Here is an 11,898-nt window from a genome sequence, read left to right on the forward strand (position 1 = left end):
ATCTAAGTCTGGCTCCACTTGCTACAGGGGCAAATGGCCCTGTCTACCTCACTAGCATGACCAGGGACACAGAGCAGGTCTCCAGGCATGGTACCTTGTCTGAGGCCCCGCTGTCTAATGCCGCTGCATCCTGGGGCAACCACAGGGGTGTTACTTGCACCCTGCAGGCCTGGATTGGGGTCCAGGGCGTCACTACCGGCTGTGCCCAGCTGTTACCCTCATTCTCCAGCCAACCAGGCCCACTGTGGGGAGACCCTGCCCCAAGGCTGTGTCCACCTGTTGGCTGCCAGCATTTATTTATGTAGATAAGCACTGTCCACCACCGACCAGGGGAGGCAGGCACAAATCTCAGGCCACAGATCACGACGCCTGTGTGGTCCCCCTGTAGTTTCACAGCATGGCTATTCAGGAACCCACCACTCGCTCCCTTAGGCATCTCCAAATGGGGTGGCGAGCTACGAGGTGGCACAGGGTGTGCCCAGTCCCCGGGAGAGGAAAGAGGAGAGAGGTGGAGTCCGGGGGGCCAGTATGGTTCAGCTCACATGGATGTAGATGGTATAGATGGGTGGGCAACCATCAGGAGGGGTGGCACGACTGCAGACATCCACCAGGTGTCCTGGGCACCACCCATGAGCTTCTTCTGTCTTCTGGCGCAGATGACCCCTCACTGCCCACTCAGATGGAGTTTTCTTGACAGTCACCCCACGCCCCGCTCTGGGCCACACTGCTGGGCCTGCAGGCAGAGGCCCGGGTCTTTGAGGGACGTGCTGGGTGACCCTGGGCAATTGGCTGCCCCTGTTTGGGCCTCATTTTTCTCCTCTCTGACGTGGAGGAACCCTCCAGGGCCAAGTGCTATGTGGCCTGTTGGTCCCTCAGCAATCCAGGCTCCCTTCATGCCTGCATGTGGCCTGATGCCACCTCTCAGATGAGTACAGGCCCTGCCACGGTGGCTGTACAGCTAGGAGACACGGCAGAGACTCAGCTCATGGGGCAGCTGGGGCCTGGGGCTGCTGGGCCCCTGGGCTGGCCTGGGCCAGGTGCCCGTGGGCTGCTGAGCTCAGGGCCTCCAACCACTGCTGCTGCAGCTCGGCGGACGGGGCACTCAGGTACAAAGACTGCTGGGCCTGCTGCAGCTGCCACATGTGTCCAGCATCCAGCCTCTCTGCGGGCTCTGGCACACTCACCCTGCAGCCAGAGAGGGGGATGGCATGCAGCAGCTGGCCATCCTGCAGGAAAGGAGAGGAGCGTCAGCACCCCGGCCTCTGGAGTCCTGGCATCACTAAATACCATCTCCCACAAGTGGGCAGCAGAAGAGTGATTCTGGACAGCCGGGGAAACTGAGGCCCTAGGGTCACATGAGCCACCCACCACGTGGGGTTGGGCCCAGGCTGCATGGCCCAGGCCTATCTGGGCGCCTCGGGCTTGAGGCTGTGGGCTGCCGGAGCAGGGTGGACCCCCACCCCCAGTGTGGCCCAGCGGACAGAGGACACACCTGGCTGCCTCCTCGAAGGTGCAGCACCAACTCCAGGGAGTCCGACTCAGAGATGGCAGCCCACACCTTGCTCCAGGCTGTGCCGCCATCCGACACCAGCAGGGGGCCACAGAGCAGGCTGGGCGGGGGGTCCACAGTGGCTGGCTTCTGAGGACACAGAGGACAAGTCAGGTGGAGTCTCCCTTGTAAGAGCCACTCTCCAGGAAGCACCAAGGCTGAAGCTCTTGGGGGAGAGAGGAGGGGGAGACAGACTGGACAAGGCCTGGGCCAGCCTGAGCTTCCCCAGGGTCACTGCAAGGCCACTTGGGATTGGGCTGGACCTTCTAGGCAGTGAGACCACAAGAAGGGTCAGGACAGAAATAAAGATAAGGTAGGAAAAAATGGAACAGCAGGGAACCAGAATGTGGCGGCTGTTGATGATTTCCCTGTACACACACACACCTCTCACACGTAACATCACACACCCCACACACATTCACATCCTCCAGGACCAGGAAGAAATAAGTTTCTGTTGTTTAAGCTGTCCATCCTATGGTATTTGTTATACAGCCTGAGCTGACTAATGCACCATCTAACCCCTGAGTGCAAACGGTTCCCAAGCTCTCGGCCATGACTGGATCCTAAGAGCCCAACACGCACACACATGATATTTGGCATTCAACTGCTAGCTGCTCTCAGTGGCCTATGGACCCAACTGAGCCCTACCAGTCCTGGTCCCAGGGAAGGCGACAGCACTAGGAGCACAGTCTATCAAGGCTTCTGGGGTCTTGTGTCTGGAAGGCTCACCCAGCCCACCCACCTCTGTGCTCTGCTTGGGCTCCAAGGGCTCCTCGAGGCCGGGGCTCGAGGGGGACACCGGCTGGGTCAGGAAACACTCTCCGCAGACACGGCTCTGCCTGCCGTTCTCAGCCTTGAACTCGGAGCACTTCCCACAGATGACCTGCAAGACAAGGGCACCTGTGACCCCAATGCCCAGGGACAGAAGACTATCCAGAAGGAGGCTGGAAGGAGAGGTGTAACGGCATGTGGAGGGGAAGGGCTTGTCTGTGAGACATGGGAGTCGGGAGCCTTGTCCACAGGGCAGAGACCCCAAGTCTGGCCCCTGCTGGGCCTCCAGAGCCTGCCTTCTTGCTCAGAAGTTCCAGGATCCAGGGGTCTGTGTGCATGGAAAGAAGATTTGGAGGAGGAACTAAGCACATGGAGGTCCCAGCAGCTGGCCTCCTTCCACCTGGACTCACCGCCCCGCACAGCTTGCAGTGGCGCTTCCTTTTGGTGATGGAGTTGAAGGTCTCGCCGCAGCTGCTGCAGCCCTGCTTCTCCTTGTCACGTCTGGTCTTAGAGGACCCTCTCCTGGGCTCAAGCTGTGGGAGGCAAACGGCTGCAGTCAGCTTCCCAGCACATGTGGAGTGGCAGCTGTGCGATACACAGGCAATGCACATGCAGGGCAAGAAAGCTGGACGTGCAGAAGGGAATTAAGCAGGAGCCACACTGGCCATGGCCCCCTGCCCAGCCTCACTCCCCAGAAGCTGCCCTGCTGTCACACGGGGTGAGATTCCAAGGGGAACAGGAACTCTATGCTTGGAATGACTTGTCCCACCACGGAGGTCAGTGACTTTGCGTGTCTGCAAAGATAACCACCGGAACCCACACTGGGGGGAACGGTGGCTGCTCTGCACAGGAGCCCAGACGCCAAGGACTGGGGTGTCTGCACCCAGCATCCAGCCAGGTGGCCCTTGCTTCCATGCTCTGCCCTTTATTGGACCCCAGAGCATGGTCCCTGCTCCATGCCAGGCACTCAGAGGTGTGCAGTTGCCCGCCCAACACGTGTGAGAGCACTCTCCAGGGGTGGGAGCAGGGTCAGGGGCTGGACTCCCCTCTCTATCTCCTCCGATGCTGCCTGAATTTCCCACAAAAGAGGGCAGTGATGAGTCCTTTCAGCAAGACAACGGGAAGTCATGAAACATGGTGTGTGTTCAGAGAGGTTAGAAGATCTTTAAGACTAGTCACAAGAACACACTATAAAATGCTTTTACTTCTTTTTTGTTTGTTTGTTTTCTTTTACGTTTAAACAAGCTGTTTTGTGTAAGGTTTCTCAAAAAGTTTTACAAGAACCACATCAAACTCCTTGGAGCAAAGAGGAATTGGAGAGTGGCAGGCAGCAGTGGGAGAGAAGTTTTCATTTTATTCTATCACTTTACTTTTTTTTTTAAAAAAAGTATTTATTCCTTTTTTAGTTAAACATATTTACAAATTTTAAAAAATCTAATGCAGTCTAAAACTAAGGAACAGGTATATAAATCATACATGGGAGGTAGATGTCAAGGCGACATGTTGGAAGACTGTTTAAAGGTGTCAAGTTATATTGCTAAGGGAAACAAGCAAGTTGCAAAATAATGTACAGTAGCGTATAATGTTTATACCAAAAAGAGTACGTGCATGAAAAAAAGACTGGAAGGAAGCACACCTGATGATCTTATTGGCTGTTTGGGGTAGAGTAACTCTTATCTGACTCTCTTATCTGGATTTTCTCAAGTGTTCACCGAGAACAGCTTGTGAAAGAGGAAGAAAACCAATAGACACGTAGAAAAGCAAACCAGCCACTCACTGACCAGCCCCCCTAACCCCCCCACCTCCTGCCTCACATTCCCATTGAGGACTGTGTTCCCTCTGCACTGTGGACAGTGGTTTGAGAGCTGAGTGAGGGAACCTATGTGGTCCACTCTGACTGCCTACCCCTGGCCATAGTGACATCAGTCGTGTCCAGGACCCCAGCCCCACCAGATGCAAGGGCTTGGGAGGTGAGCAGGAGGCAGGAGGGAGTGAAGGTGGGAGTGGGCACCGACCATGCAGGGTGAGGCTGGCGTGGGGGCTCAGTAGCGCTGTCTGATTAGGTTTCCCCATATGATTAGGAGTGGTGCAATTTGGGGGACAGCTCCCAGGCCCTTGCCCTGCCCCTCATCAGCCATGAGACCCTGCACGAGTCACTTCTCCTCTCCAAGCTTGGTTTCCTCATCTGTAAAGTGGGGTGAGGAACCGCCCCTGGCCCTGAACCCCGTCACAGCACAAGAATCCTGACTGGTTTTGCTGATCGCCCTTATGTTACCATGGCTCTCAGGAAATGCCCCGTCCCAGCCCCTTAGCATTTCCTCTCTGTGTGGGTAGGGGGCGCTGGGGTCCCAGCAGAAAACACAGTCAATTCACCACAAACTTAAGATTTTAAGAAATGTCACATATATGTATCAAATTTCCCAGGATGTCAGAACTAGAATGGCTACTGGAAGTGCTTGTCTCAACCTCTCCCTTGCACAGATGGGGAAACTGAGGCCCAGAGACACTTTTTCTGTTTAAAAGAGAAACACTTAAAATAAGTTTAACATTAGTGTTTCTGAGCAGAATAAAATGACGTCTGAGATTTGTTTTAAAATATTCCAGAAGAAGGAAGAGTATGTGGGGGTGGGGTGAGGATAGGGGTGGAAAGACAGATAAAACAGGAACAGCACAAAGCTGAAGTTGCTCCAGGCTGGTGTGGGGGTCTCGCTGTCTGTTAGTTCTACTTGTGTGTGTCCAAAGCTTCCCTAATAAAAATTTGAACAAAATAAGCTAAAAATATGTTTAATATAAACTCTGCAAGTTTAAGGAGAAAGAGATGCACTGGTTGGGGGTAAGGGAGACAGAAGGGAGGGGCTTGGGCATTGGAGGCTGTTACGGGCTGAATTGTGTCCCCCAAAAGTCATAGCTTGCAGTTCTAACCCCCAGCACCTCAAACGGTGACTGTGTTTGGAGAGAGGGCCTTTAAAGAGGTGATTAAGGTAAAATGAGGTCACTAGGGTGGGGCTTAATCCAATATAACTGGTGTCCTTATAAGAAGAGGAGATTAGGACATGGTCACACACAGAGGCAAGACTATGTGAGGACACAGGGAGAAGATGGCTATCTACATGCCAAGGAGAGAGGTCTGTGAACAAAAAAAGAACAAAGAGTGCCACTCATCATCCAGTTATATAAGGGTTAAGATGCACCCACTGCAGTCACCCACGACAGTGCACCCGGGAGGGAATTCAGGATGAAAAAAACAAGATGAGGCATTCTGTGTGTTGGAGAAACAGGCCCCAAGATAGAGGCACATCTCAGAAAGAATTTCAGTGACCCCAGATTCTTGCATCTTCCCATGCAGAGAAAATCACTTAAAAGTATTAACTTAAGATATCTGTTCTTTGTGATATAGCAGGAATCTTTTACCAAAATGTATGCTTGACTACATGTATTTCCTAGCCAAAAAATTCGTACATATACTGGCTCCTCCCCTCCCTCTTACAAGCAGTTCCTCAGAGCTGTCTCCCAGGCTATAGTCCTCAGTAAGATCCTGAGTAAAACTTAAACCCAACTCTAAGTTGAGTGTTTTTCTTTAAGTCGACAGGCCTCAGGAGAAACCAGCCCTACCAACACCTTGATCCTGGACTTCCAGCCTTCAGAACTGTTAGAGAATAAGTGTCTGTGGCACTTTGTTAAGTAGCCTGAGCACACTAATTCTGGCCTGTGCTTCCAAGCTCTGCTGCCTCTGCTCATAGACCCCAGTGCTGGCCCCCTGGTACGAGGAGCCCTGGGACCAGCTGGTGCCTCTGAGGGTGATAGGGACGCTCGCTCTACCCAAGACCCCATCACCCTCCTCCTCCATCTCATGACCCCTGACCCCATGGACACTGGGTGTAAGAAAACCTTGGGCCCCCTCTCAGTTTATTCCATGCAGCTCAGGACCACAGAGCCCTGTGGGTGGAAAATGGGTGGCACAGACCCGACAAGCAATACTGACGCTCCCCACAGCCACATGCCTTACTGGAGGCCACCCCTGTCACCCGGCCTTGGCTGCCAGCCACACTCTAGCCCTGAGGCACATCTGTCTGCCCCACTCAGGGCTCCTTCCCTTGAGACCATCTCTCAGGACTGCTGGGGCTCAGACATGAGAAGAGAGAGGAGGGGCCATCCCTGGGTCTGCTGTGGCCCAGGAGCCTCAGCCCTCTACCAACCTTCATGGTGACCCTGCCATGCCTGTTTTCCAGGTGAGGACACCAAGGGCACTCGAGGTGGGAGTGGTCAGTGGCAGGTGGCTGGATCCGCGTCTTGCCTTCAAGCACTTACATGTGCTGCAGAACCTGGGCTCTCCAGACCCTGCGAACAGCGCTGCACAACTGCTGAGAACACAGGGAGGCCACGGGGGCAACTGGGGCATCCCTGAGGGGCAGGGCTGCCCACAAGATGGAGGAGAGGCTGTAGCGGGTCAGGGGTATGTGGCCAAGAGCTCAGGTGCTGAAGGTCAGCAGGGACCCCGTCCTGGCCAGAGGGACCAGAGAGCAGTTCCTAGAGACGGGCATCTTGGGGCTGGGGCTTGGAAGAGCGACCCATCCTGGCTTCCTTTTTTTAGGCTGCAGTTCGGTGATCAGACAGGGTCTGAGTACCAGCTTTCTTGGCTGGGTACCAGCTTCCTCGGTGCTGAAGACCGTAAGCCACCATGGCCCATGCTTGATGCGGCTCCCCCAGGCAGTTCCCGACACCGAGGGCTGGTGACCAGGTGGCTGAGGTGAGCCCACCTGCATCATTGAGGACAGGTCTTCCTGGGCAACCATACTTCCTTTTTGGATGAGGATATAGAATAAGTCCACCAAAGGGAGGGGCTCAGATTTTCTTTTTGGATGTGGAGACATTGGAAAGGCCTGGGCCAAGTCTAACCAGGGAGGTGTGGCACCGTGGCTTCCCTAGTAACAGCCAAGCGACTTCACCCAAAGCGCTCCAAATGCACAGGCGTGGCCCTGGGAGGCCTGTGCCGAGGGCCTGTTTTACTCAACGTCTTCTCTTCAGCAGATTCACTGACAAAGCAGGGAAGCAGGAGGAAAATTCAGGGAAGAATTGGGTCCCAAACAGTGGCCCTGCCAACCAGCGTCAGAAGATGGAGCCACAGTTATCATCGGTCCTAAAGGGTGTGGACATAGGCCCGGGTCTTAGGCCTGGCCCTGTGGTGGGTGCAGCCCAGGCCCTCTGCCCTTCACAGGCAGCCCTGTCCTGGGCTTGGGGTGGAAGGGCGGCACTAAGTTTGTGCATGCTGAACGACGGGTGGCAGGGATGGGGCCTTTCACGACATCGTGGAAGGGTCCATATGTTGCCATGGTGGCTCTGGAGCCCAGGGAGGCCTTGACAGTTCTGTGCTTCCGTGAAGAGAGACGCAACTTTTGCAGAACGGGGAAGTCTTTGTATTCTGCAAGACTCCCTTGCAAAACTTCCTGGTTTGGGTTTAGCTTTTCTTAGGAAAGAGGGCCTAGTGGGAACTGTGTGTCTGAGGACAACACCAGGAAATCAAATGAGCACACCAAGAGTGAGTTTACATTTCCTCTCCAAAAGCTTACATCTGGCATGTTGTAGCAAAGATCACTCTTTCTAGTGCCAGAATTAAAACCCACTTTGGGGTACTTTCCACAAATATCCACTGAGCACATCTCGGACTTGCCCTGTATGGCAGGAGCTTCACGGAGCTGCCCTCCTGGGTCCACCAAAACCTGTGCTCATCAGAAACACAAATGAGAAAAACCATGGCCGGGCCATCTGTGCTGGGGCCGGAGCTGCAAGTCTGTTGCTGACGAGCGTTTGTCTGTTGTAGGGCCTGGGCCTGGCTTGGGGTGGATAAAGGGACTGGGACAAGGAGACCTGAACTTGAATTGTGATCCCAAGCATTTGGCAAGTCAATGGTGCTGCAGAGCCCTTGGAAGGCTGAGCCCCTGTGTAGAAGAAGGTGGGGTGGCCCGCATATCCACTGGCTGGGCGTCGCCATCGATGTGCAGCAAGTCTGCAGCCTGGCCTGGGCAGACCCCTGGACCGCGCTGAGGCCCTGAGCCTCAGGGGCTCTCAGCTACCTTTTCACCTGTCAAAGGAGTTGGGCAACTAATCGGAGGGGCACCCGAGTGGCCAACAGACACCTGACACAGCTCCTCTCTCTCTTCTCCCCACCCAAGGGAAGGTGAGGGCAGAGGGGGAGGAGTTGCCCAAGGCCTCATGTCAGGACCCACTCCACGTGTTAAAACATTAAACATGGGACCTTCAGGTCCCTTCCAGCTAGAACATTCTCCGATGGGCACTGCCCGTCGTGTGTGCCAGCCCCACCTCCTGCTCCTCTGTCTCTGCCTGGGCACTGGATCTTCCTCAGCCCTGTCTCCCTGACCACACAGCCCACAGCCACTTCTACTTTACCCCGCATCCACGGACTGAGGCCTGCCCGTGGACTCACCCTACAAAGAGTGGGGGTTGCTCACGGCCCTTGATGCCTTCCGGCATGCCCCAGGCCAAGGGTCGGATAGCAGAGGGCCCTGCAGGGGGTCCAGCTCAGCTCCCCTGCAGAGACAGGGAGAAGCAGTGCTTCATGCAAAGGGCCATCATGGAGGTTGTCAGAGACCCTGGCCAAGGGACCCTGGAGCTGATTGGAAAGCTGAAGAGTCCCCATGTGTCATTCTTCTCTGGGCAGTTAGTTACACAGATGAAGCTTGAGTGTGCAAGCTGCTTTTCATGATGTTCCTAGACGTTCCAGAAAGGAGCCCAATAGCACACTGCCAGCCTCACACGCACAGTTTGGTGATTCAGAAAGCTGATGGTGGGTTGCTTCATGTGAGAAACACTTGTCAGTGACTCTGGGGTCAGCTGCGAGGGCTTCACAGATGAGGCCTTGGGGCACAGCAGGCATAATTGAGGCATTCTGCACAGAGGGGATAGCAGGTGCAAAGGCCCTGGGACATGGCCAGGTGAGGTAGGCCAGGGCATGGTGGGGGAGGGTGGGCTGAAAGGAAGGCAGGGCCAGACAGAGCCACAATGCAGGAAGCCCCTCAGGGAGTTTGAGGGGCTGTGACAAGACCATCTCTCCCCTGCTGGTAATGCTGCTTTCAGATTTCCTGACTGAGTTCAAACAAATTAGCACAGGCTCCCTCTGGTTCTCGCAGTGCCACCCTGTGGCAGCAGTAGCACTCAAATAAGGGGGTTCCCTCCTCTCACTTTGTCCCTGAAGCCCATCATGCCCTAGAAATGCTCCATCCCTCCATGGGAGCCCAAAAACTCCTCAAGGTTTTCCCAGTGCCTGGCAGTCAGAGACACTTCGGGTCAGGGGTCGTGTGGTGACCTGGCAAAGCTTCTGCTCTTGTAACAGAGCAGGGGACTGGAGCATCTGGGCACACCTGTTCTGGGGCCTCAGCTGGGGCCCAATGCTACCCAGCAGCATGGATTGTGTGGGAGGAGGGGACTAGTTTTCTTACTAAAAATCTAAGCCAGGACAGGGACATTTACTCCCCGTGAGGAGCTAGACATCCGTCCCTCCCTCTGCTGCTGTCCCAGGAAAGTCAAGTCCCACCACAAGGCCTTTGAGGCAAAGGCCAGGTCTCCTCACCTATCAAGCCCGTTTCCTGTTCCTAAAATGGGTTGACCCTAACAGGTGCCAACCCAGAATGGCTGTGATGACCAGCAGGGTGGCCCTCGTAGCCAGAAAAGAAGGAGCTCTGCAAGTTGGTGCGAAATTCAGGCAGACTTTGCTGTCCAACTGGGGAGCACCTGCCACCAAGGGAGTGCTGGCCCAGATGAGGGATGTGAGAAAGAGAAGTCAGGGGGAGGGAAGGAGAGGCAGGCCCAGTGGAGAGAATGTGGGGGCTGGACCAACCTACCCATGGAAGAAGTTCCGCTTTAGGAGCAAAGCCCCTGTTAGGGGTCAGGCTGGGGCTCAGGCCTCCACTCATTCCTTCTGAGCCTGGAAAACTGAGGGATAGGGCAAAGCGAAGATGCCCAGGAGAATCCCCTCTCAGGATGCAGGGTACAGCACCTCCTTGGTAGTCTAGGCTTATAACTGTCATCAGACTTCACGACTATTAGGCCCAGTGGTTAATAATGATGCTTCCCTGTACTGGATATTCACTGCATGCGAGGCGTACATATTTACCCTGTTACTAATCTCCCAAACTGACAGAGCAGGAGGGACTCCTGCATAGTCCCGGGTCCTGGCCCTGTCGGGGTGGGGACATGCACACAGGCTATCTGACCCTGGACCACGCCTTCTCCGCCCACATTGACTGAGCCTCCTGAGGGCCAGGTACCGCCTTGATCCACATTTCATCCAGGCATACTTTACCTGTGGTAAAGAGCACAAGTCTTCAGAAGAACTCAGCTGTGTAACCTTCACCCACCCAAGGAAATGGACATTTGGGTCCCAGCGGGTTTGCCCCAGCCCTCCACCAACAGGCCCCAGAGGCCATCACTGTGAGGACCCAGGTCACATGGAAGGGGGAGGCTAAACCCTCACCCTCAGGTCACCCTGGTCTGACCCCACCTTCCACCTCCCGCCCCTGTCAAAGCTGGGGGGGTCACTCACCCCTGCAGCACCCCCTCCACCAGTGGGTACCGCTGCAGTCACCTCTGGGTTGGCGCTCACCATCTGGAGGGGACAAGACAGCTGGCATGAGCAGAGGTCTGTGGCCACATGCTGACATCCAGGGCAGTGCTGGAATGCCACCATTCCTTCTGTCTGGTCACAGGGTCAGGAGGAAGACTGTCGGGGCCTGGTGTTTGCTGTGACTTTGGGAATCTGTCCTCCCTGGCCTGAAGGCATCTCAGAAGAGTTATCATTTCCCAGCTGGGGTGGAGGGCGGTGGGCAGGTATGAACCTCCTTGAGGCCCACCAGGCCTAACCAGCTGCATCACACCATGTGAGGTGGCCCTGGCCTCTAGCTGTCCTCAGGCATCTGTGGAGAGCTCGGTGCCCTGCCTTCTACGGTCAGGCTCTGTCTCTGCACCAACTTTAACGGCAGGTATGGGGTGGGGTGGGGGGTTCTGTTTCCAGGTCACCTCTTTTCAAGGTAGGGGACAGTACTTGCCCTGCCCGGGGACAGCACAAAGTTTTCTTCTAAAATAGTCCAGAAAGCAGACAAAATGAAGATTTGATGCAAATATTAAATGGATAATGAGGTGGCCTGTGGCCCACAGACCAGTGAGACCACAGGGAGGGCCACCCCGGCCTGGTGTCTGGGACTCAGGGCTGCTCAACCAGGCTGGGCTGGGTATCTCTTAGCTTCAGGGATGTCCCTGAGGCATGGAGTGAGGGACCCTCACTGTGAAGTCATGTTTGGTTGTACCTAGACAGAGGGGATGGCCAAGGCCTAGGGTGGACCCATCTGGCCCTGGGGGGGGATCCTGCTTCCTGGCTCCCCCCAGGCCTGGGGACAGCTTCGCATGGGGAGCAAGCTACCCCTGCTGACAAGATCACAGCCCCTAGGTGCATGTGATAGGACAATGCCCTCATGTAGCAGCTGTATCCAGGCCTGTCCTTCCCTCCCTCCTGTCCAAGCACTGACCATCCCAGCTATAAGGTACAGGCGTCCCCACATGGATGCCCA

At 55.3% G+C, this 11,898-nt stretch overlaps 1 protein-coding gene across 1 annotated transcript in view; it reads right to left on the minus strand.

Moving 5' to 3' along the window:
* Positions 1-291: 291 nt before the first annotated feature.
* The window catches only part of FGD3 (FYVE, RhoGEF and PH domain containing 3), a 34,971-nt gene continuing 23,364 nt past the window's right edge, over positions 292-11,898 (minus strand). Inside the window, exons 13-17 of the mRNA XM_082656582.1 lie at positions 10,878-10,940; positions 2,731-2,853; positions 2,292-2,432; positions 1,493-1,639; positions 292-1,226 (exon numbers count right to left, since the gene is read on the minus strand). Of these exons, the coding sequence (XP_082512708.1) occupies positions 984-1,226; positions 1,493-1,639; positions 2,292-2,432; positions 2,731-2,853; positions 10,878-10,940 (717 nt within the window). The 3' untranslated portion in view covers positions 292-983. The remainder of the gene's footprint in view (positions 1,227-1,492; positions 1,640-2,291; positions 2,433-2,730; positions 2,854-10,877; positions 10,941-11,898) is intronic.

This window comes from Grampus griseus (assembly GCF_964374135.1).
Source record: "Grampus griseus genome assembly, chromosome: 6".
In the NCBI taxonomy this organism is placed as follows: domain Eukaryota; kingdom Metazoa; phylum Chordata; class Mammalia; order Artiodactyla; family Delphinidae; genus Grampus; species Grampus griseus.